The 20474-nt window shown below is 38.0% G+C and overlaps 2 protein-coding genes and 1 long non-coding RNA gene across 3 annotated transcripts; 1 reads left to right on the forward strand and 2 right to left on the reverse strand.

Annotated features, from left to right (window-relative positions):
* Nucleotides 1-829: 829 nt before the first annotated feature.
* LOC149958612 (uncharacterized) lies at nucleotides 830-1577 on the reverse strand. The gene is made up of 5 exons (XM_090167230.1): nucleotides 1448-1577; nucleotides 1259-1407; nucleotides 1070-1208; nucleotides 874-1015; nucleotides 830-839 (listed from the first exon to the last, which is right to left on the reverse strand). Exons 2-5 carry the CDS (start codon nucleotides 1358-1360, stop codon nucleotides 830-832), a joined length of 393 nt encoding a protein of 130 aa, XP_090023356.1. The 5' UTR covers nucleotides 1361-1407; nucleotides 1448-1577.
* Nucleotides 1578-3372: 1795 nt separating this feature from the next.
* Nucleotides 3373-19992, reverse strand: LOC149958613 (uncharacterized). The gene is made up of 3 exons (XR_016478551.1): nucleotides 19975-19992; nucleotides 6936-7175; nucleotides 3373-3509 (listed from the first exon to the last, which is right to left on the reverse strand). It is a non-coding gene; the product is annotated as an uncharacterized LOC149958613 (long non-coding RNA).
* LOC149958614 (uncharacterized) lies at nucleotides 10952-12879 on the forward strand. Its single transcript, XM_090165950.1, has 2 exons — nucleotides 10952-11168; nucleotides 11232-12879. The coding sequence occupies exons 1-2, from the start codon at nucleotides 11153-11155 to the stop codon at nucleotides 12749-12751; spliced, it is 1536 nt and encodes a 511-aa protein (XP_090022076.1). The 5' UTR covers nucleotides 10952-11152; the 3' UTR covers nucleotides 12752-12879.
* Nucleotides 19993-20474: the final 482 nt, after the last annotated feature.

Consider the following 20474-nt stretch of genomic DNA (forward strand, 5'->3'; position numbering starts at 1 on the left):
AGGCTAAACCTGGTGCGGTGTAAGCGTGAGCGGGATCTAGTTTATAATGAGTTATAGATTATGTTCTAAAATTTTCAAAAACGTCGGCTAAGAGCAACGCATCGCTTTTCACATAGAGGTCGGTGTATTCTCCTACGAAAACCGAGTTTAAGAGATTTGAAATATTTATACTATTGTAATTTTACCTAATGTTTGAATATTAAACGCTGTCCAAACATTTTGAGCGTGTAAATAATCAGATTCTAAAATATTTTGATTTTTCAATGAACTGAAAAACGCTTCTCTAGGTGGCAGCATCGTCTCGTCAAATTTCTTTTCATCGTCCATATACTCGTACGGGTAGACTCCCTTCCGCAAAAGCAGTTGAACTTTCTCACTTTCAAAATATTTCTTAACAATCTGGAATTTACTGGCTCCTTCCAAAACGAGATTAGATACTAGAGCACTTAGAAATCGATAAGAGTCTAAAAACCGAAATCTCCCTAAAAAACAATAAAATTAATGTTAAGGTTAAATTCATAATTAAATATATTTTACCTAGTTTCAGCGAAATATAATTTTCGCTAGTGGAAGGAATACAGTCAAGTGTCTGTTCCTTAAAATGACCAATCTCCTGACATATAAGATGTAAATCGTATCTATGAAGATTTATTATTATTAGGTTTATTTCCTGGTTAATTAACTTAATAAATTCACCTGCTAAGGTTATGAAGGAAAATAGGGATAAATTCTGGAACTTTCTTTTGAAGATTACAGAGGTTATGCGCTGGCCCCCTATATTTACCGCTGAAATGACAATGATATCGAACAGCGGGCATATTTCCCTGATTTAGCTGCTTCTGACAAATGTAGCAATGTGTAGCAGCTTGAAACTGTTCCTCCTCATCCGGGGTAATAATCATTGGTACATTGGTCTCAATGAGTTCCATCAACTCCTTCTCTAATTCCAGAATAGACTCCAGAAATCTTCGGGTTGCATCTTGTCCTCGATAACAATCGGTTCGAACAGGTACACCTATAAGTATCCTATTGTAATATATCTAAGAGGGAATTTTGTCAAATAACTTACCGTTAGGTCCAACAAGCACCCACGAATACGCGCAGCTGATGTGCATGTTTACTTTGCTCGTATTTATATCGGGATCTAGATCACATCCTTGAACTCTTGGTAGGATTGCTTCAAAATCGGCGTAAAATACATACTGCACCTAATAATTTCATTTCATTAAGAGTTAAATTAAATAATTTTTATTTTTACTTTTTCCGTCCACTCATATTTATCGAAATAAACCGTCTTCTTCTTGGTAGGGAAAACTGTTTTTTTGGACGCCGTGAGTGGCGCATTCTTCGATATGCGCATCACGTCGCTGTTCAGCGTTGTTTCCACTGAATCGGTGAAGACACATTCTAATACAGAAAATAATTAGTAGATTTCAAACTAAATTACCTGCAGTAATAACTTATGCTTCTGTTTTTTGTTAGATGCTGTAACAGTTTTCCTAGGTCTCGTATAAGACAGTAATGTCTGTTCCCATCGTCAATATCTTTAGTTTCATCAGTGATGTAAAGCAAATCAACCTCCCTTTCCTTACTACACTTGTTAGCGCTTACGAGAAGCCAAAAACAGATATTGATAAATTATTCATTAATTCAAATTTTTTAAGTTCCGTAGCGTTTAATTTGAAAGGGAAAGATATATCACTGGTATCAAGTTCATTTTCGTAAGGTGTATATTTCGAAACACGGTTAGCGTGATGAAGCATAGAAACTGGGTGAAGTTTAGCGAGAATTGACCAGAGAAAACATTTCTCGTCTATTTCGTTTCTAATATTAAGAATCGCGTGACGTCGAGATAGTTTTTTAGGTAGTTCCATATACGATGACCCTCGCAACGGTTGGTAAGATGCTACATTTAATTCTACATACAGAACACGGTCAATTACCCAACCCGATCCTATCAAAAATATAATGTTTTAGTTCAAAATATAACTTATAAATTTTAGTACATACCTGTCGCTTCAAAGTTTTCCGCTGCTGACTGTATTGTTTCAATGCAGTCATTCAGCTGGCTTTCAATGACGTCGGGCGTAAATGTTGTTTGCATAGTGCTCCGGAAATAGGGTCTCACTTCCGCACTTTGCTCTTCACCTCCCAAAGGTCTCATATAAACCGATCTTACGAGTAAGAACCACTTAATTCCACGTTTACTAGCAAGTCTTTCCATTAGAAATTTACGAAAAGCAGCTCGATAACGTCCAATAAACATAACCGCATCAATATCATAGTCCTCGGCATTGTAACGGATAGACGCTAGCGTATCATTTAGGGCCTGGACCATACTTGGGGATGCTGGCGGCGTTTCATCAAGTATTGGTGAGGCAGGAACAGGTGATGGTGTTGGGCTGTTGGGTAAAGCTGATGCAGATGGTTGGATAGATTCCAGTTGAATGTCTTGAAGCAGACTAGGTGACAGTGGACGGGCTGGTGATGGTGTTCGGGAAGATGCTGGCGAACGTTGCATTGGTGACGGTGTGCGAGACAGGTCCATGGGTTTGGAAGGGCCGGGTGCGTTCAAGTCATGAGTTCGTTGATGGCTCTTAAAATGCTCTAATCTAGCAACATTCTTACCACATACTTCACAGACAAACTTATGTCTATCACTGTGTACTTCTCTAACATGCCGATTTAAGGAGGACTTGGTAGCAAAACTTTTCGCGCACGTAGGGCAAATATGTTGGGCTTTAGGCATATTGAATATAGCTACCGCAGTTAACCGTGGAATGACCTCCCACAACGCTATACAACCCCTTTTATAGTATATTCAAGTATCATTTGAGAACGATACGTTTCTCATACTTAAAATATTCGTTTGAAATACTCGTGAGATAGGTTCAAGTGTCAAGCATATTTAAGTACTACAATGATATTAAAATGAAGTTTAAAAATATTTCCATTCTACTTTAACAACGAATTTTCCATGACGTCAAAACACTCTTAAATTCGAATTAACCGCGTCCCCCGGGGTAATCTGCGCACGCGCCGCCTAGGTTATCAATTTTTACATCATTTCAACTTATTCCGTACGATAAAACTTGATAAGATATACGTTCAAGTGTCTTTCGAGATAAGCGTAGATAAATAAACAAGTGGGCCTGAACATAATATGTTGATATGTGGGAAAACAAATCGTCGCGAGAAATACCCTAAATACATTGACTTTTTGACGATTTTACCCTCATTTCACCCCTTAAATCCCGGATTTCGATCCCGAACCCAAACCCGAACCCGGGAGTGGCGTCTCGCCCTTACTTTCCTTCTACTTCCATGTATTCCTTTTTCTTGCGTCTGCTCTCTTGGGCCGAGATGTTGTTCTTAATTTTGCGCCTGATCTTCTTGAGCGACCTCTCCTCGGCCTTGGTCAGCGGCAGGCGTTGCGGGATGGGGTAGCCTTCGGCCAACAACGTCCGTTTCTCTTCCTCCGTCAGCATCAACACGCCCGTGGCTCCTTTCTGAAATCGACACGAACACATCCCGTCGAATTAAAATTCATTCCTATACTTTTTCTTTTTTTTCTAAATTTAAAGTTTTAATTATAATATAACAATTTTCAAAATATGTTAACTAACGAGGAGTGTACCCGAGGTGTAAATTACCGATTTTGAAGAAACTCGGGGGGTATGTAGACCTTGGGGTAATATGAATTTTCTGCAAGGGTAAACTTACGCTGGGCTTCCGTTTTGCTAAGGCAACCGAAAAAGTTTTTGACAACATAAAATCAAAAAATCTACATTTAAAAAAGCATTGGATTTTCTCGGTTTCACAGGGGGGGAGGGGGGGTACCATGTGAAAATTTTTGAAAACCCAAAAAAATAAAAATTTAAATTTCAACTAAAATGCTAAATTTTCACAATTTTGGGTGAAATTCATCAAGTAGCCCCCCTGTGAAACCGTGAAAATCCCATGCTTTTTTAAATGTAATTTTTTTTTAAGTTGTCAAAAACATTTTCGGTTACCATAGCAAAACGGAAGCCCAGCGTAACTTTTCCCTTGCTGAAAATTCATGTTACCCCAAGGTCTACATACCCCCCGAGTTTCATCAAAATCGGTGATTTACACATCGGGTACACTCCTCGTAAGATCTACCTAAATTAAATATCTTCATTTTAATAAATAAATATCTTTAATAATTATTACGCTTTAGCTCTCAAACCCATAAGTCAATGTATAAAGTTCCGAAAACTTAAAATTGTAGAATAATGTACCATTGGTGTAAATTTGATAAATTGTATCGCCTCACCTTTGAATAAAAACGTCATAAATAATAATATTAATAAAACAATATATAACTAATGATACTAATCATCAGCTAGGTACCACTTTAGGCACCAGAAATCTAGTGACTTAAGCTAGGCTAATACGCAAGGTACCACTTTAGGCGCCAGTCATCTAGTGACTTAAGCTAGGCTAATACGCAAGGTACCACACTTTGCGCAAGTCATCTAACGACTTATAATGCCTTTAATTCCAAGGGGCCGGGTTATACTGCGTAAAAAAGTGGTGGCAAGCCCTTCGTGTTACCTCAGACGACAGCTATTACCGTTAACCTCAACAAGATTTTATGGAAATGGGGTGGAGAAGTGATTAGCACTTTCACCTCGCAGCAAGAGGAGCCGGGTTCGATCCCAGCTTGTGGCACTGGTTGAAAACTCGGAACCACTCCTTTTGCGTTGAATTTGCAAGTTATCTCCGCCACTGGTTTAATGGATTTTCCCCCGAGCTCTTCGGTTTGACATTTCCATAAAAACTTGTAGCGGTTAACGTTAATAGTGCGTGTAGGGAGCTGTTGGCTCGCGTGGCATGAAGGGCTTGCCACCACCCTCCTACGGATTATAACCCGACCACCTTAATTAAAGGCTTTAAAAGTCGCTCGATAACTTAGGCCCAAGCTGGTGCCTAGGGTATTAGCCTAGCTGATAATTATTATTAAGAACGTGAGGGAAAAACATTGAGATTTAAGGTTTGGAAATGTTAATTCATCAGGATAGATAAATTCTTGATATTCTACATCCAATTTAAGAAATTTAAACATGTAGACAATTTCAGCCTATAATTCATTCGTCGAAACTGCATGAACCAAAAATATGTAATACTCAAAAACTTTTAATACAAATTTGGCCATATAGTATATCATGTCTCGATTATCAATCAATTTCAATAACACGTATTAAATTATAACTAAAACCTTTTTGTAAATTCCTAGCTATAACGGCCAACCCTTACACGAAGACTATAAACCGTTAATTCGGTTGGATTTGCAACTAGAACTATTGAAGAAAATCACCAGCCAAGAACATGAATTTATTGTAAATAGATAAGGTAAACAGCGTGACTATATATGTAAATTACTATTACTCTTCCTCAAAAAAATTATTTCGAACATTCTCCTCCAATAATTAAACTAGTGAGAGCGCATGGTGATAAATATTTCGGAATTGGTACACACGTGCCTTGAACTATACTCTCGACTACCTAATTTTTATTTTTCAAAAAAAACCTACGGGATAAAATTTTATAAGTAAGAAACCCGCTTGTTGCCGAGGACGCACGCATCTTAGTTTATATGTGTTTTTAAAAGTACTTTGCTACGTTGCACCGCCGCTCCGCAACTTTAGAAATAAAAAATGGTAAATCGCGTGTAGCTCGGGTGGTAAAGGTGGAAAAGTTTTGAAATTTTTATGATGATACGTGTCACAGTAGTACTTAAGACCTGATTTGGAACCACATCGATATATTTATTTTTTTATTATTTTTTTCAATTTTACCGCTGTCTTCAGTTCTAATCTTTTTTATATCGAATTTCCATGGCAACCACAACTAAGCACCACCTGAAAATGCGCGAAGGCTAACCTTAAATGTACCATTGTGTACGTGTGTGAAGAAAATTATGATAATTAAGATAAATTAACATTCTATGTTTTACCCGTACAATGTGTCCAAGTAATACGGTTTTCCTTAATTAATCAAAAATTAATTAATAATAATTTATCCATATTTATGTTCTATAATTATATATTTAGAATAATTGTTATTTTAAAAAACCACATTGCATAAAGTATGTAATAATCGTAGAACATTTCAGTTGTATTTGAAGTTTTTGTTATTTATTAAGTAGAAAAATCTAGAAATCTAAGAAATAACGTCAATGGAAAAATATCTCATTGTGGTTCCATATCAGGTTTCAAGTAGTACCGTGACACCAAAGATAATTTAAACTCGTACCCTAGATTCGAATACTGAGAGCTTTCCCATTGACGGTTTTGTTACGAAGCGTTTACCCTTTTCCGGCACGTGATCTCAGAAAAATTGGGCTCCATCGGCTGCGGTAAGGCGCAAACCATGGAGCGAATTTTTTCTGAGTTCCAGCGGGAAGTGGGTAAACGCTATCGGCAACGCGCGAGAGAGTGATTTCGAATCTAGGGCGCGAGTTTAAATTATCTTTGGTGACACGTATCACCATAAAAAAATCCATATTTTTTCCACCTTTACCACCCGAGCTACACGCGATTTACCATTATTTATTTCTAAAGTTGCGGAGATGCGGTGCATGTAAACGAAGATGCTAGCGGTTTCAGCAACAAACGGGTTTTTTTGCTTTTAAAATTTTATCCAGTAGGTTTTTTTTTTTTTAAATTAGGTAGTCGAGATTGTAGTTCAAGGCACGTATATACCAATTTTAAGAGCTGTATACCAATTCCGAACAATTCGGGTGGTTTTGTAACCAGGCGCTCTCACTATACTTACTTTCAAGATGTCATTGCTTGTTGTTCGTCAATCTTCTAGTATTCCTCGTCATCTTCTAGTCTTACCCGTTTAAAAACATATAAAATAAAGAAATAAAAGTTCACCACCACCAATTTAACGATAATGCTACTCACCTTCAAACTGTTTTCGAAACCCGACGTCCATCTTCAAGTCCTTCTCATTATCTTCAAGTTTCAACTTTTACTCTTCTAAAAAAGAGAAAAGTCGTCTAATATTCTCCTTCAATAAACATACTTACATTTAAGTTATCTTCGTCAATCTCTTAGAATTTCATCCGTCTTCTTCTTCCGCGATGTCCACGAACATATTCATCGTCCTCCTAGTCATCTTAATCGTCTTCAAGTTTTGTCCATCTATAAAATATTTTGTCAATCTGTTACTTATCGTCTTCGAGCACAGCCAGTCAGTCTTTGTCGCCAAAACAACTTCATTCATATTTACGTCGATATTCTTCATTAATTTTGTGTTGAGTATCAGGTCATAGTATATTTTGTTACTAATTTTGAAGCCTTTCAAGTGGACTACTCTCATCTTCATTATCATATCGTTTGTTCCGTAGTATTTGGGCTACTCTTTTTACTCCCTCTGACCTTACAAACCTCACACTCATTATTGTCATATTTGAATTCTATACCAATTAGGTTTTTTAGTTTACATTGATTGAAGGGCCAAAAGCGGGAGCTCACAAATTGCTCGACTTTCATCTGCCAATCAAAATCTTTTATTTTTGAAGTGGCAAAGCGTCCGCTAAGCAGATCGAAATACAGCGCGTTGTGCTACTAGCGTTGCCCGCAACGTGGCTTTTGTAATCTAAAAAGTATTGTGTGTAAAAACACACGGGCCATCCATCTGCCACTTGACATTTTCAAATTAGGCATTGAGCATTTTTACAGCGGTCATTTCTACAGGGTGATGATAATGATATGTCTCGTACTTTTTCAGCGGTGAGTTTGTTAAAAAGGGTGTTGGCTCTCGAAAGGTAAAAGACATTTTTCAGACCGATCATTGGCAAAATGAAAGGTGTCCGTTTAAGAGGCTGTCCAACAAAAAATTTAATCCCCTTTTTTAAATTTAAAAGTCATACATTTAAGTTTAAATTTAAAAGAAATTTTATTGGGATGCATTACACTACAAAATTACCTAATGTTGCCGGTTATAAATAATTGGCAGTGCAAATGGCATTATCGAAAAAAGACAACCAAAGGTTGTCTAAGATGCAATGCAGTCTTTTTTACCTCTCCGAGGGGACAAAGTCCCCTAGGAGGGGTTATACAACGACCGTGTCTGTCTGTGGGTGGGTCTGTGGGTGGGTCTGTGGGTGTGTCTGTCTGTCAGGACTGCGAACGCGTTCGCATTTTCGGTGCAAAGTGTAATCACTGCGTACGCAGTTTCTCAAAGGGTTGGCAAAACCACCGTGTGACGGTGAGCGTTAACGGATGCATTTGCGGTTTGGTTTGGATGGTGTTTTTTCGCTCACCGTCGTGACGGTTTGGTGTATTACGATTTTTGTAATGTTTATGCGTAGGTTGTGAGTGTTGAATTTGTTGTGTTTGTGTTCTGATGGATGTGCATGTTGAGTCTGTTGTGTTTATATGGGCGTTTTCTCTCCAACGTCTTCTTAATGACTTTGGGACGGACCGAGTGCTGAGTGTAATGCTACCTCTCAACGTCCAATGGCAGGGTTTCCACCAGTTGTACACGGTATTCGTCTTAGTATCAATTTGCGATCGCATCGGGCGGGATTTGAACCCGAGACCTCCTGATTGACAGGCGGACGTTCTACCACAGAACCACCGACACTTGTTACGCCTTATTGAAAATTAGACCTTCAGCTTTATCGGAAGCGTATTTAATAGAGTACGAAATTTTGGTTTAATTGAAATAGAATTGAAATTGAAATTATTGCATCGAAGAAATTCTAATTTAGCGTTTCTCTATTGATTAAAAACAAATGCGCCACCCAGGTTTCGAACCCAGACCATTCGGCTTGGCAGTCGAGCGCTCTACCACAGAACCACCGATAGCTGCTTAGATTCACTGAAATTAAGACAGGCATCGTAAGCATAATAGGTAATAAAGTCTTTTTTTATTAATGAATTTATGAAGGCCTAATCTGGTATTTTTTAAAGGTTAAATCTTGTTTTAGCGCAGTCAGCCGAGATTAGAGGGTTAAAGGGTAGACCCTGTGGGTGGTCCACTTTCTTAACGACCTATATATAGTTCTGTTAATTCAAAGGAGATAATTTAACGTTAATTGCTTTAAAAGCTGGCGGTTAGTCAAGTGGCTCTCTGTGCTTTGTTGATGGTAAGGTTTTTGCTTCTTGTAAATACATTTGGTGTGGATATTTGGATATCTACGATTTCTAACGCAGTCAATGATTTCTTGGGTGTGCGAGTCATTATATGATATTGGAAATTGGACGGCATTGGTCTTTTTCATGTGGTATGCGTCACAACGTCAACAGGAAGTGAACGAGTCGTCCACTACCAGATATCTACGGTATCTTCATCAAGGGCGAGTGTTGAAATAAAATGAGCGTTAAAGATGCGGCAAGTATTTCGTAAGCGAGTAATTCCAAAAAGCCTCTGTAGATATTTCATTAAAATTTGCTTCGTATTATATTTAACTGATAAACTTGTTCTGTAAAAGGGTTTAATTCAATTGTGCATTGTTATAGTACGTCTAACTTACTGTTGTAACTACTTAACTTATGATATTCTGAATAAATTAAAATTGGTCGTTTCGTCTCAATTATTTTAATTATAATAAAAATTTTATACCGGGCGGGATAGAAATGGGTTAATATTTTTAACAAATAACTCTAAATTGCGGAGATATATCTTTAAGGGTTATCTCGAGAAATTAATACCACTAGGGACAATTCTTCCGAGGAGAGGTATATTTTGGCTTGCCAACTTGTTTCTTATTTAATTGCTACGTGCAAAGGCCAAAGAGTGAAAATAATAATTCAAATATTTGCCTATAATATATCAAGCTAAAACTACAAACAGTCAATAAAGATATCTTTTAATTTTCTTTCCGTGATAGATGAACCATACTGTTATTTTACTCAACTATTTGAATAAAAACATTAACTTTCCCTTATGTTAACTATGTTTTTATGTCCGCGCAACTATTGCCAGATGGCGCCTGTGTTCCTATGCACATGTTTATTGCTTTTTATTTTCCCCCTCCCCTTACGGGTGGTTAACGGTAATCCATGCGCAAGGTATCGCACATTCGCACTTCTCCCTTACGTGGCCGTATTGTGTAGTCTGTAATGTTCCATTCCGAATAAAACCTTTTATATTTTATATTAACCTGACAACGTCTTTATTTAATAAGTATACCAACTTCACTAAGAAACTCCTAATATCTCAGAAGTGGGATAAATCCACGTATTTAATGGAGAATTAAGACGATGCGAGAAGATTGAAAATTTAAGGCAAGACACGACCAAGGGATTACGATAGAACAACGAATGACGGCACACGAGGCGACGCCATTACGCCGGTTTCTGTTTTAATCGGTTTGATGTCTCATGAATGAAGAAGGATGCCCTCATTTAAGGAGAAGCCAACGTAAAACGAAGTCAGTTATTCCACAAATTATAAAGACTAACGAAATCCAACGTATAGAGATATTTCAACGCGGATTTTTGAAACGTCACACTTGGTGGGGGGGTCAAAAATCTACGCTACTGCCAGCCTTCGAATTCCAGTTTATTTTTCTCAGTTGTTAGTTCGCCATTTTGTGAGGAATTTTTGTATCTTAGATCATAGGAAATGGGTAAAACTCATCGTCGTTGTTATGTGGCTAGTTGTCAAGGGGGAAAACAAATATCAGGAAAAGAAGAATATGTAGGGTTTTTTAAAATACCAGCCATTATAAAAAACCAGGGTATACAAACGGAAGAATTGTCTGCTAATAGACAAAGCGTGTGGTTGAGAAAGCTAAGGCTTAACTCTTTTAAAGATTTGGACCAAGTGAAAATATGTTCAAGACATTTTTACTCAGGTATGTTAACTACTATATTCTTCAAAAATTCTAATTTTTGATCCTAGAAATACATATATATATATATATATATTGATTGTAGGTAGACCCTCAAAGCTATATGATAAAACCCATCCAGATTGGGTACCAAACTTGAATTTGGGTTATAAATTCAATCAATCATACAACGATGTTGCGGATAGGAATGCAAAACTTCAGAGGCATAATAGAAGAATTAATCGTTTTCAATGCGTAACACCAGTTTCTTCCAAACAAAAGCTACCATTATTTAATCCAAATGCCGTATCAACACCCTTAGCGCGTGTGCTTCAAATGGAGGACTCTCTTAGTAAGGACGCCTTTGCTTATAAACTCCCTAGTCTCGTAGATTCAATTATTCGATTTTTCTTAGATCATAGCACCATTTCAAAATCTACATCTACATTCTCAGAAGAAGCTACAGATTTTCAAATTTCCCAAGAAGTTGGTATTTCTTCTATCTCTGATGAAGTTGGAGATTCGTTAATTTGGGAAGGTGCTACCTCTACACTTGACTCTGTGTTAATTTCCGATGAAGGCATAGGTTCATTAGACTCTCCAAAAAACTACAGCAGTTCAGTTCCCAAAGGTGAAAATTTGAAAATCAGCGTTGCCACGCAAACATTTTCTAGTTCTATAGATAAAAGCACCCAAATAGGCCCAGAATATGTGGAAATTAGTACACAAACTGAATTAGACCAAAAGGCTTTAACCGAAATTATTAATAAAATAAATAAAGAAATGATACACAGCTCTACTCAAGCGGGGCCATTATTAGCGGAAGGTTCTTCTCAGACTATAATCAGGGTTTGCGAAAGGTTTGAGCTAGAATGTGCAGAAATTAAAAATAGAGAATCTTCCGAAGAAGTTTCGAAACTTCTGGTCAAATTAGAAGAAGCCAATAGTTTGCTTTACTCTTGTAGTGAAAACATAAAGCAATTGGTATCCGAGCTTGGCACACTAGAAGACGAGTTAGGCCAACATAAATACACTGAATTTTATTTTAGAGGAGATAGAGGTAATTTAAAAGTAAAGTACTTCACTGGTCTTGAGACATTGGAAGTTTTACTAGTTTTAGTTAAAGAAGTTTCACCATACTTATTTCAAAATTCAAAGTTGACCAATTTTCAGCAAGTCATTTTAACGGTCATGAAGCTAAGACTAGCTCTAACAAACAAAGATTTAGGTTTTCGTTTTTGGGTATCTGAAGCAACAGTTGGGAGAATTTTTTACAATTGTTTAAACGCTATGTACAACCGTCTTCAAAAATTTGTAAAATGGCCTGAAAGAGATGAATTATGCGCTACAATGCCCATGTGTTTTAGGGAAAAGTTTGGAAAGCAATGTGCTGTCATCATAGATTGTTTTGAGGTTTTTACCCATAAACCATCAAGCGTTAAATGTCGGGCTGAAACTTACTCCAACTATAAAAGTTGTAACACCGTAAAATTCCTCATTGGTGTAACTCCGCAAGGATCGATAAGCTTCATTTCTAAAGGATGGGGAGGAAGAGTTAGTGACAAGCACCTAACAGAAAATTCTGGGCTTTTAAATAAGTTGTTACCTGGGGACCTTGTTTTAGCTGATAGGGGATTTAACATTGATGATTCTGTAGGCTTCTATTATGCGACTATAAAATATCCAACCTTTACGAAAGGAAAGAGCCAGTTATCCCCGCAAGATGTCGAATCTACTAGAAAACTTGCCAACGTCAGAATTCATGTTGAGAGGGTAATAGGTCATCTCCGCCAGAAATACACAATATTGTTTACCAAACTTCCAATTGATTTACTTCACGTAGCCCCAGAAGAAGAAATGGCTACTCTAGACAAAATTGCCGTAGTCTGCGCTGCCCTGACAAATCTTACCCCATCTGTTGTTCCTTTTGATTAGATTGTTTTATTCAATTTTTGTTACTTAAATAATATCAAATACCCCTAGCTGATAAATAATTTTTTTAGTACTAAATGTATAGAATAATTATGAGAGTCAATTACTATTCCAGAATTTTTTTTTATTTGTCTCATGAGTTCTTAGTAATAAAAATTGTCATTAAAATCCAAGACGTTTATTTAAGTTTTTGGTGCAGTTTTTAGTTTTTTCTTTTTCACTTCTCTGTTAATTTTGGCACAGTCTGGGCAAAACCATCTCCCTTTTGGGATTCTTTTAATTTTCAAACACTCTGTGTGAAACCAATTAATTCTGCAATTTTCCCCTTCACAAAAAATCATTTCCCCATCTTCATCTCCTTCGCAGTAGCACCATTTCCGGTGATATAAATTGTCTGTATGGCAGACCTGTTTGACAGGCGATAAAATATATTGTAGTGACCTCTTTGAATTGCCCATTTTATTCGGTGATGAACAACTATTGGGTTGTTTACTTGGAGATAAAATGGCCATACTACTGTAAGTTGTTGGTTTCAATACCGTAGCCAAGGTTAATTGGGTTCTCGATACAGAAGCCACATGACGGTCAGGTTCTGATACGGTGGGTAAAGTTTGGATGGGTTTTGAAATGCTACCTGAAGGTGTACATTTTGAGATGAAAGTCTTGGTTAAGTTGAGTGCAGTTGTTGAAGTGGAAGTTGGTTTTGATTTTCTAGTTGTAGTTAACTTGGGTTTTGATTTGGTTGCCGTAGTTAGGATTGGTTTGGACATAGTAGGCTTTGTTAAATTGGGTTTTGATATGGTAGCTTTAGTCAGGCTTGATTTTATGGTAGCGTTATTTAACTTCGGTGTTGATATATTCGCAGTAGTAGGGTTTTGTTTAGATATATTTGTGGTATTAGGGTTTGGTTTAGATATATTTATGGTAGTAGGGTTTTGTTTTGATATATTTGCGGTAGCAGGGTTTGGTTTTGATATATTTATGGTAGTAGGGTTTTGTTTAGATATATTTGCGGTAGCAGGGTTTGGTTTTGATATATTTATGGTAGTAGGGTTTTGTTTTGATAAATTTGCGGTATTAGGGTTTGGTTTTGATATATTTGCGGTAGCCGGGTTTGGTATTGATATATTTGCGGTAGTAGGGTCAAAATTCACTGCATCGTTGGAACCGTGGTTAATTGGAGGTGCATTTGAGGTTCTTGTAAAAAATTTGGCCAAAAGCTCAGGCAAAATTGCTAACTTAAAGAAAGCTTCAGCTTTTGGTGCCATGGTATTCCAAAACTGTTCATCTCGATAAATGCGTTGAATATGAAAATCCACATTTGTCCATACACAAAAATCAGCGTAGAAACGTCCCGTTATAAACAACTGCGCTTGAATTTGGTAAAAATACTCATGATTGTTTTTTAACTGTATTTTATTAGAATCTGTATTTTCTAAGCAATGTTTAGAATCGAAAGTCTTACATGACCTATTTCTCATTGTATAAGGGCACTTTATTTCGACGACTCCTTTGCCACAACAATCACACTGTACTAATGCATCAGGGGATGCCCCAAGGTGAGGGTATGCCACATTTAAGCAGAGGCCCGCAAGCTCTACCTTGAAGTTTTGATGATCGGCTTCCATTTCCGTTTTGTAAATTCTTCGCATGGTTTCTTCATGCACTTTTCCCCATTTTGTAGCCTCAGTTTCAAATGTTTTAGTGTTTGGGTAGCAAATTAAAGCTATCAAAGAAGCTGACGGCATAGCCGGATCACTGTGGCATGATTTCCTAAAGTTGGATGCAGTTATGCGACCTGCCCGAAAGCGATGCCATGACTTGCTTGCTGCCTGCATCTTTGTTTCCCTCTCCACCCGCTCTACTTGATCTTCGGTGAATTGAAATTTTAGTTTTTCACATTCATTAAGTAGTTGATTAAATTTTAACCCACACTTAGTTTGATCATAAAGTTCAGTTAGAGCAACTGGGAATCCAACGCTAACACACTTTGGAATGTAGCTTTTTTGGTACTTTCGGTGAATGCTAAAATAAGAGCAATTAAGCCCTACCTTAAACAGTTCATCTTCTAATTTCGAGTGCTCTTCTTTGGTTATTAAAGGAACAGAGTTTTGCTTTAACACGCATGACTTTTTAGGAACAATAATGGCATCTTCTAATATGCCATCTAGTTGGTTTTTTTTTACGGACGCAGCACTGAGGTTCATTTTGGAAATTTCAGAATATGAAGCTTGTTTTGTCACAGGCACAGACCAGTATGCTGCAATACCAGTGACAGTTTTTACTTCTCTAAAGCGAACAGCATACTCAATGTAAAAAAGTAACGCACCTACATGTGAGCATGACTCTGCAAGGCCAGCCATGCATGTGCAATGCGCAGAAACAATTGAGCCATCATCATTTGCAATAATCCATGGTTTAAGGGGGGTTTCCCTTAGTCTCTGCGAATGCATTACCTATGAGAATTTGAATATTAGACTATTTAACCAAATTTAATTATTGTAAATTACTTAGTACTTACAGTGGCTAAAACGAGAATTTTAAGTCCAATTGTTTTCACTAACACGTCTCTAACAAAGCCGCACACAAATATGTTATATGAGTACATGCTCTTGTAGTTTTTGAAGTTTTCTTTTGTAAAAGGTGAAATACCCTCGACAAGGTACATATATATATCTGGGAAAGACGTTGGTGGTAGTACTTCAAACGTTTTCAATTCTGTTGGATCCACTTTTTGGAAGTCATTTGATTTTAAAAGGTACGGATTAACGTTATTAATTGCCCCAATCTTTTCTTTATACCGCTCTTTAACATTTTTTTCCGTTAAATTTTCAAAATAATTTAAGGACTTAGCCATGATGTTTAAAGAGTATGCTAACGAATAGCCTAGGCTAAATAAAACCCTCACAAAATGGCGACCGAGAAAGAGTATTTTTTTAACAAGAAGGATGAATACCAAAGACTATACTATATATTATGTTATTCTCCTTGGTTTCAATAAGCAGTCGACAAAAGTTCCATCCCCTTTCCCCCACTGAAATATCTCTATACCGGAAAAGTGCTTTAAATGTAAAACTAAACCTACAGAAACATTAGGTGAGCAATCTAATTTTTCATCAGAGAATCAATTGATTAATGAAGCTTACGGAAAAACTAATGAACGAATTAATGAAGAGGCAAACGTCCAAGCCAAAGAACAATAATTCAACGTTACAGCGAAGTAATCAATCGAGCAGACGAAAATTCAGATCGAGGGACCGACGGTACCAACGAATTCGGGTTACCTAACGAACAATTTTTAATTCCAAAAATAAATAAGCGCTACGCAACGTACCTTACTCCTAACGAAGCGTCCAACGTTGAGGACCGAGGGGAAGTTAATCAGCGTTACACAGCGAACTTTACTAGTATCGGAAATAGATCTAACGCCATTGAAAAGGAAAGATCCACTAGCAAAATGAATCCATCGAATGACGAATATAATCTAAACTCTTTTTTAACCAAAATCATGGTAACGGTCAATAAAACAAAAGTGCAAGGGCTGAGGTAATCTCAACGAGTGTCTTCGAAGAAGCTATTCAGAAAGCAGTTGCAGCCGCAGTTAAGGCAACGATTGAAGCCACGTTACGAATGCCAGGTCTACAGCAACAAGTCCCTCGAAATGCCAATAACATAGAGCATCACCATTGGGGGTGGTCAAAGTCAGATCCTACCCGATTTTGATCCCGATTCAACACCGCATCAAACGAGTCGAATGTGTGGTGAAGAAGGTCAGGGACGCGAGTAACGGTGAGCAACGCATTACCACGTCTCAAGGGATCAACCAAGGTATGGCTGGAAGGATTAGACACGGTAGTTCACACTTGGCCAGAATGGTCTGCGCTATTGGAAAAGTGGTTTCCGCCGCCTAAAAGTATCCAGGCAATGCAACGTGACATGGAGCGAAGAGTCAGAAAACCGGGCGAAAGTGTGGTGACATACTACCATGACAAGGTAGCCAAGGCTGGAATGTGTGGCTTATCAGAAGAGGCCCATGATTGAATACATAACCACTGGGCTCAATAACCACGCACTAATCACCGCTCTTACAAGGAGACTACCCGAGGTGGTTATCACCGATTTTGTTGAAACTAGGTGGGTATGTAGACCTTATGGTAACATAAAATTTCACCAAGGGAAAAGTTGCAATGGGCATTAGTTTTGCCATGGCAACCGAAAATGTTTTTGACAACACAGTATGTATATTTTCTCATTGAAAATAACATGGGAATCTGAGCACTTCTAAGGGTACCCCCTGTAAAAAATTTTAAAAAATTTAAAATTTCAAAACCAAAAAAAAATAGATCAAAATTGACAAATGAAATGAATTTTATGATATTTTGATAAATTTTGCTCAATTTGATCAAAATATGTAAAAATTGATCAATTGTTATTTTCAATGGGACAATATACAGACTGTGTTGTCAAAAACATTTTCAGTTACCATGGCAAAACTAATGCCCATTGCAACTTTTCCCTTGGTGAAATTTCATGTTACCATAAGGTCTACATACCCACCTAGTTTCAACCAAATCGGTGATTATCACCTCGGGTAGTCTCCTTGTTAGTGTAAGAGAGTTCAAGACGACTCCCGAGTTACTTGTTTGCATCAAACAACTAGAAGATAGATTACGTTTGACTCCCGACGCCCCAGACGCTCAACGAAAGAAGTCGTTTCCAGATAGGCCAAAAGACAGTAACTGTAAATGGTCAACAATTGGAGAATCTCAGAAATCAACGGATCCAAATAAAACCTTCAATGGAAGGAAATCAAAACCACGTTACAACGAGAAGGGTGAGCCGTTGTGCTACAATTGTTCTAACTATGGGCATGTAGCGAAAGACTGTCCAAAACCGCCCCGAAAACCAAGATACGAGAAATGCCAAAAAGTTGGCCACGAAACGAAGGATTGCAGTGAAAAGCGGCCGCTAACGAAAACTACTCCCAAGGACACGTTACACGTAGAAACGGAAGACATAAAACAAGACGATAACCAAAAGTATTTTAAAAATGCCTTAATCAATGGACAACTAATTTTATCATATATTGACCTAGGAAGTAAATGCGTCATTATTAGACGAAGTGATGCCCGACGAATGAATTTAAAATATAAACCATCGGACGATGTTGGGAAAACCAAAGTAGAAGGGACTACCCAAGCGACCATCGAGGTAGACCAAGTGAAGGCCACAGTCGAAATATTTGTAGTCGCGGATCACGTTCAAAGTATCCCGCTATTAATTGGACAACCTCTGACGGAACAACAACATGTCACAATCGTCAAACGTCAAAACACTCTTAGGCTATTCGAAGAGAGCCACGAAGCGGGGGAAGAAGACGAATTCCAGGTTTGCCAGAGCAAGCAGCGACCTGTTGGGCTAAAGATGCGAGAGTGATACCGCCAAACTACATCGGATTTATAGATCTAATGGTAAACGAAACAGGAAATGGAAATGGTGCATCAGAGATATACATCGAAGGCCAAGTACGAATGCTACCCGGCAAAGAATACCGCATACCCAGAGGTATACACTCCGTTGACAAAGAAGGTCAAACTAAAGTTCTAATACTCAACATCTCCGGAAACGAACTGGCTATTGAAAGCGGTCAAAATATTGTAAGGGCTGAAAATGCGAGGCAGAAGGTATCAGTAACGCCACCGAAGTGATGAACGTCGACGCTTTAATTAGGGCGCCAGTTGATGAGCCTGAAGAAATGGAGATCGTCAATGATATCGCGGTCCTACACACTCAAATACTCACGGAAGACTGGTTGGTTGCAGCCCAACACAGCGATCCTAAGATCGAGATTATCAAAAGTCAATTACAAAAGTCTGGAACATCAATGACAAAGGACGACAAACGAGTCAAAGAGGAATACACCCTTAGGAATGGTCGAGTTTTCAAGAAAATCCACGTGAAAGACAACGAAGAAAAACTACTAAGGGTAGTTCCAAATAAAGCAAGGTGGCGCATAGTGAAAAACAACCACGATGATATTGGCCATGTAGGAACAGACAAAACGTGCCTCAAGATATTGGAAAATTATTGGTTTCCTCGTCTCCGCCGATATGTACGCCGCTACATTTCTGGTTGTTTGGAATGTTTATTTCACAAGAAACCAACTGGAAATAAGCCCGGAATGCTCCATTCCATCGACAAAATAGGAATACCCTTCCATACGATACATATGGATCATTTAGGACCATTTGTGAAGGCAACACATTCCTAATATATTAAGAGCAGTGCGTGATACGCGTATGAACCCAACGATAAAATTCTTGGAGGATATCATAGGCTTGTTTGGAGCTCCAAGGAGGGTCATAACTGACCAGGGCACCTCATACACGGGAAAAGCTTTTGAAGAACTATGCAAAACGTCAAACTGCGCTCATATAGTTAATGCAACCGCTACCCCACGAGGAAACGGTCAAATTGAACGCGTGAATCACCAGATCACTCCAGCTATCGCTAGTATGTGTAAACGTGACGACGAGAAAGACTGGGACGCGCACCTTCATCAAGTTCAATGGGGTATTAACAATACCTTTCACAGTGCGACCAAATCCACACCTTTCGCATTACTATTTAATTTTAAGTCGAGGAATCCGACATATAGTTTTACGGAAGCCGAAAGCAACCTACGACAGACAAATAGAAGAACGCCGACAAGACGCGATAAAATCAATTTTGGATGACCAAGAAAAACAACGGCAACGATACAACGCTAAAAGGGCTAAAGCACCCACTTATGAACCAGGCGACTTAGTATTAGTAGAACGTCAGCCCCAAGCTACGGGCTTACCCCTCAAAACCGCCATGAAGTATCGTGGACCATACATCGTCACTCAAAAACTGAATTACGACAGGTACTTGATAGAAGACTTACCGGAGAATCAAAGGACAAACAAGTTCTACCGTAACACTGCCCCGGTAGAGAAACTGAAACGATTTCCCATAATCGACAACGCTGACGATTCCGAAGAAGTTCCCGAACCCACAGGAGCTCACAGCAGACAGGGTTCGAGAGTCAAATCGAACTATGTGGAAAAGGGCGCAAACATTGCGTCAGCAGAAGAAGACTCAGATGCTGATATCACCGTCCGTAAAAGAAGCCAAAGAAAAACCAAAGTTCCTAGTTATTTAAAAGACTTTTTAGTAGATTAGCTTATTTAATTTTAAATTACCTTAAAGGACTCGTGATGTATCTCAGTATTATTTTTTTTTGAGGCCACACATTTTAAACAAATAAGTCTAGTAGAAACGAGTACCATGAACTAGTTTGTTTTTGTGAACTGTACGATGACTTTAATTCTATAATCAGGAGATTAATCTAGTCAGGTTGGCCGAATGTTAACTATGTTTTTAAGATGGCGCCTGTGTTCCTATGCGCATGTTTATTGCTTTTTATTTCCCCCCCTCCCCTTACGGGTGGTTAACGGTAATCCATGCGCAAGGTATCGCACATTCGCACTTCTCCCTTACGTGGCCGTATTGTGTAGTCTGTAATGTTCCATTCCGAATAAAACCTTTTATATTTTATATTAACCTGACAACGTCTTTATTTAATAAGTATACCAACTTCCCTAAGAAACTCCTAATACTTATTTTTGTTCCCTTTGATTTGTATTATTCATGCTACCAAGAATGTATTGAAGTTACTAAGAATATTTGAGCATAGCATTAA

The sequence above is a fragment of the Leiobunum rupestre genome, chromosome 2 (genome assembly GCF_980474605.1).
Source record: "Leiobunum rupestre chromosome 2, qqLeiRupe1.1.hap1, whole genome shotgun sequence".
NCBI classification, from domain to species: Eukaryota; Metazoa; Arthropoda; class Arachnida; order Opiliones; family Sclerosomatidae; genus Leiobunum; species Leiobunum rupestre.

Bases quoted from the DNA above. Each gene is read 5' to 3' on its own strand.
- LOC149958612 (XM_090167230.1), bottom strand. From the start codon at position 1,360: ATGCGCATATCGAAGAATGCGCCACTCACGGCGTCCAAAAAAACAGTT. The intron at 1,209-1,258 runs GTAAAAATAAAA...TGAAATTATTAG, and splicing joins AATATGAGTGGACGGAAAAA to GTGCAGTATGTATTTTACGC. The intron at 1,016-1,069 runs GTAAGTTATTTG...GGATACTTATAG, and splicing joins GGTGCTTGTTGGACCTAACG to GTGTACCTGTTCGAACCGAT.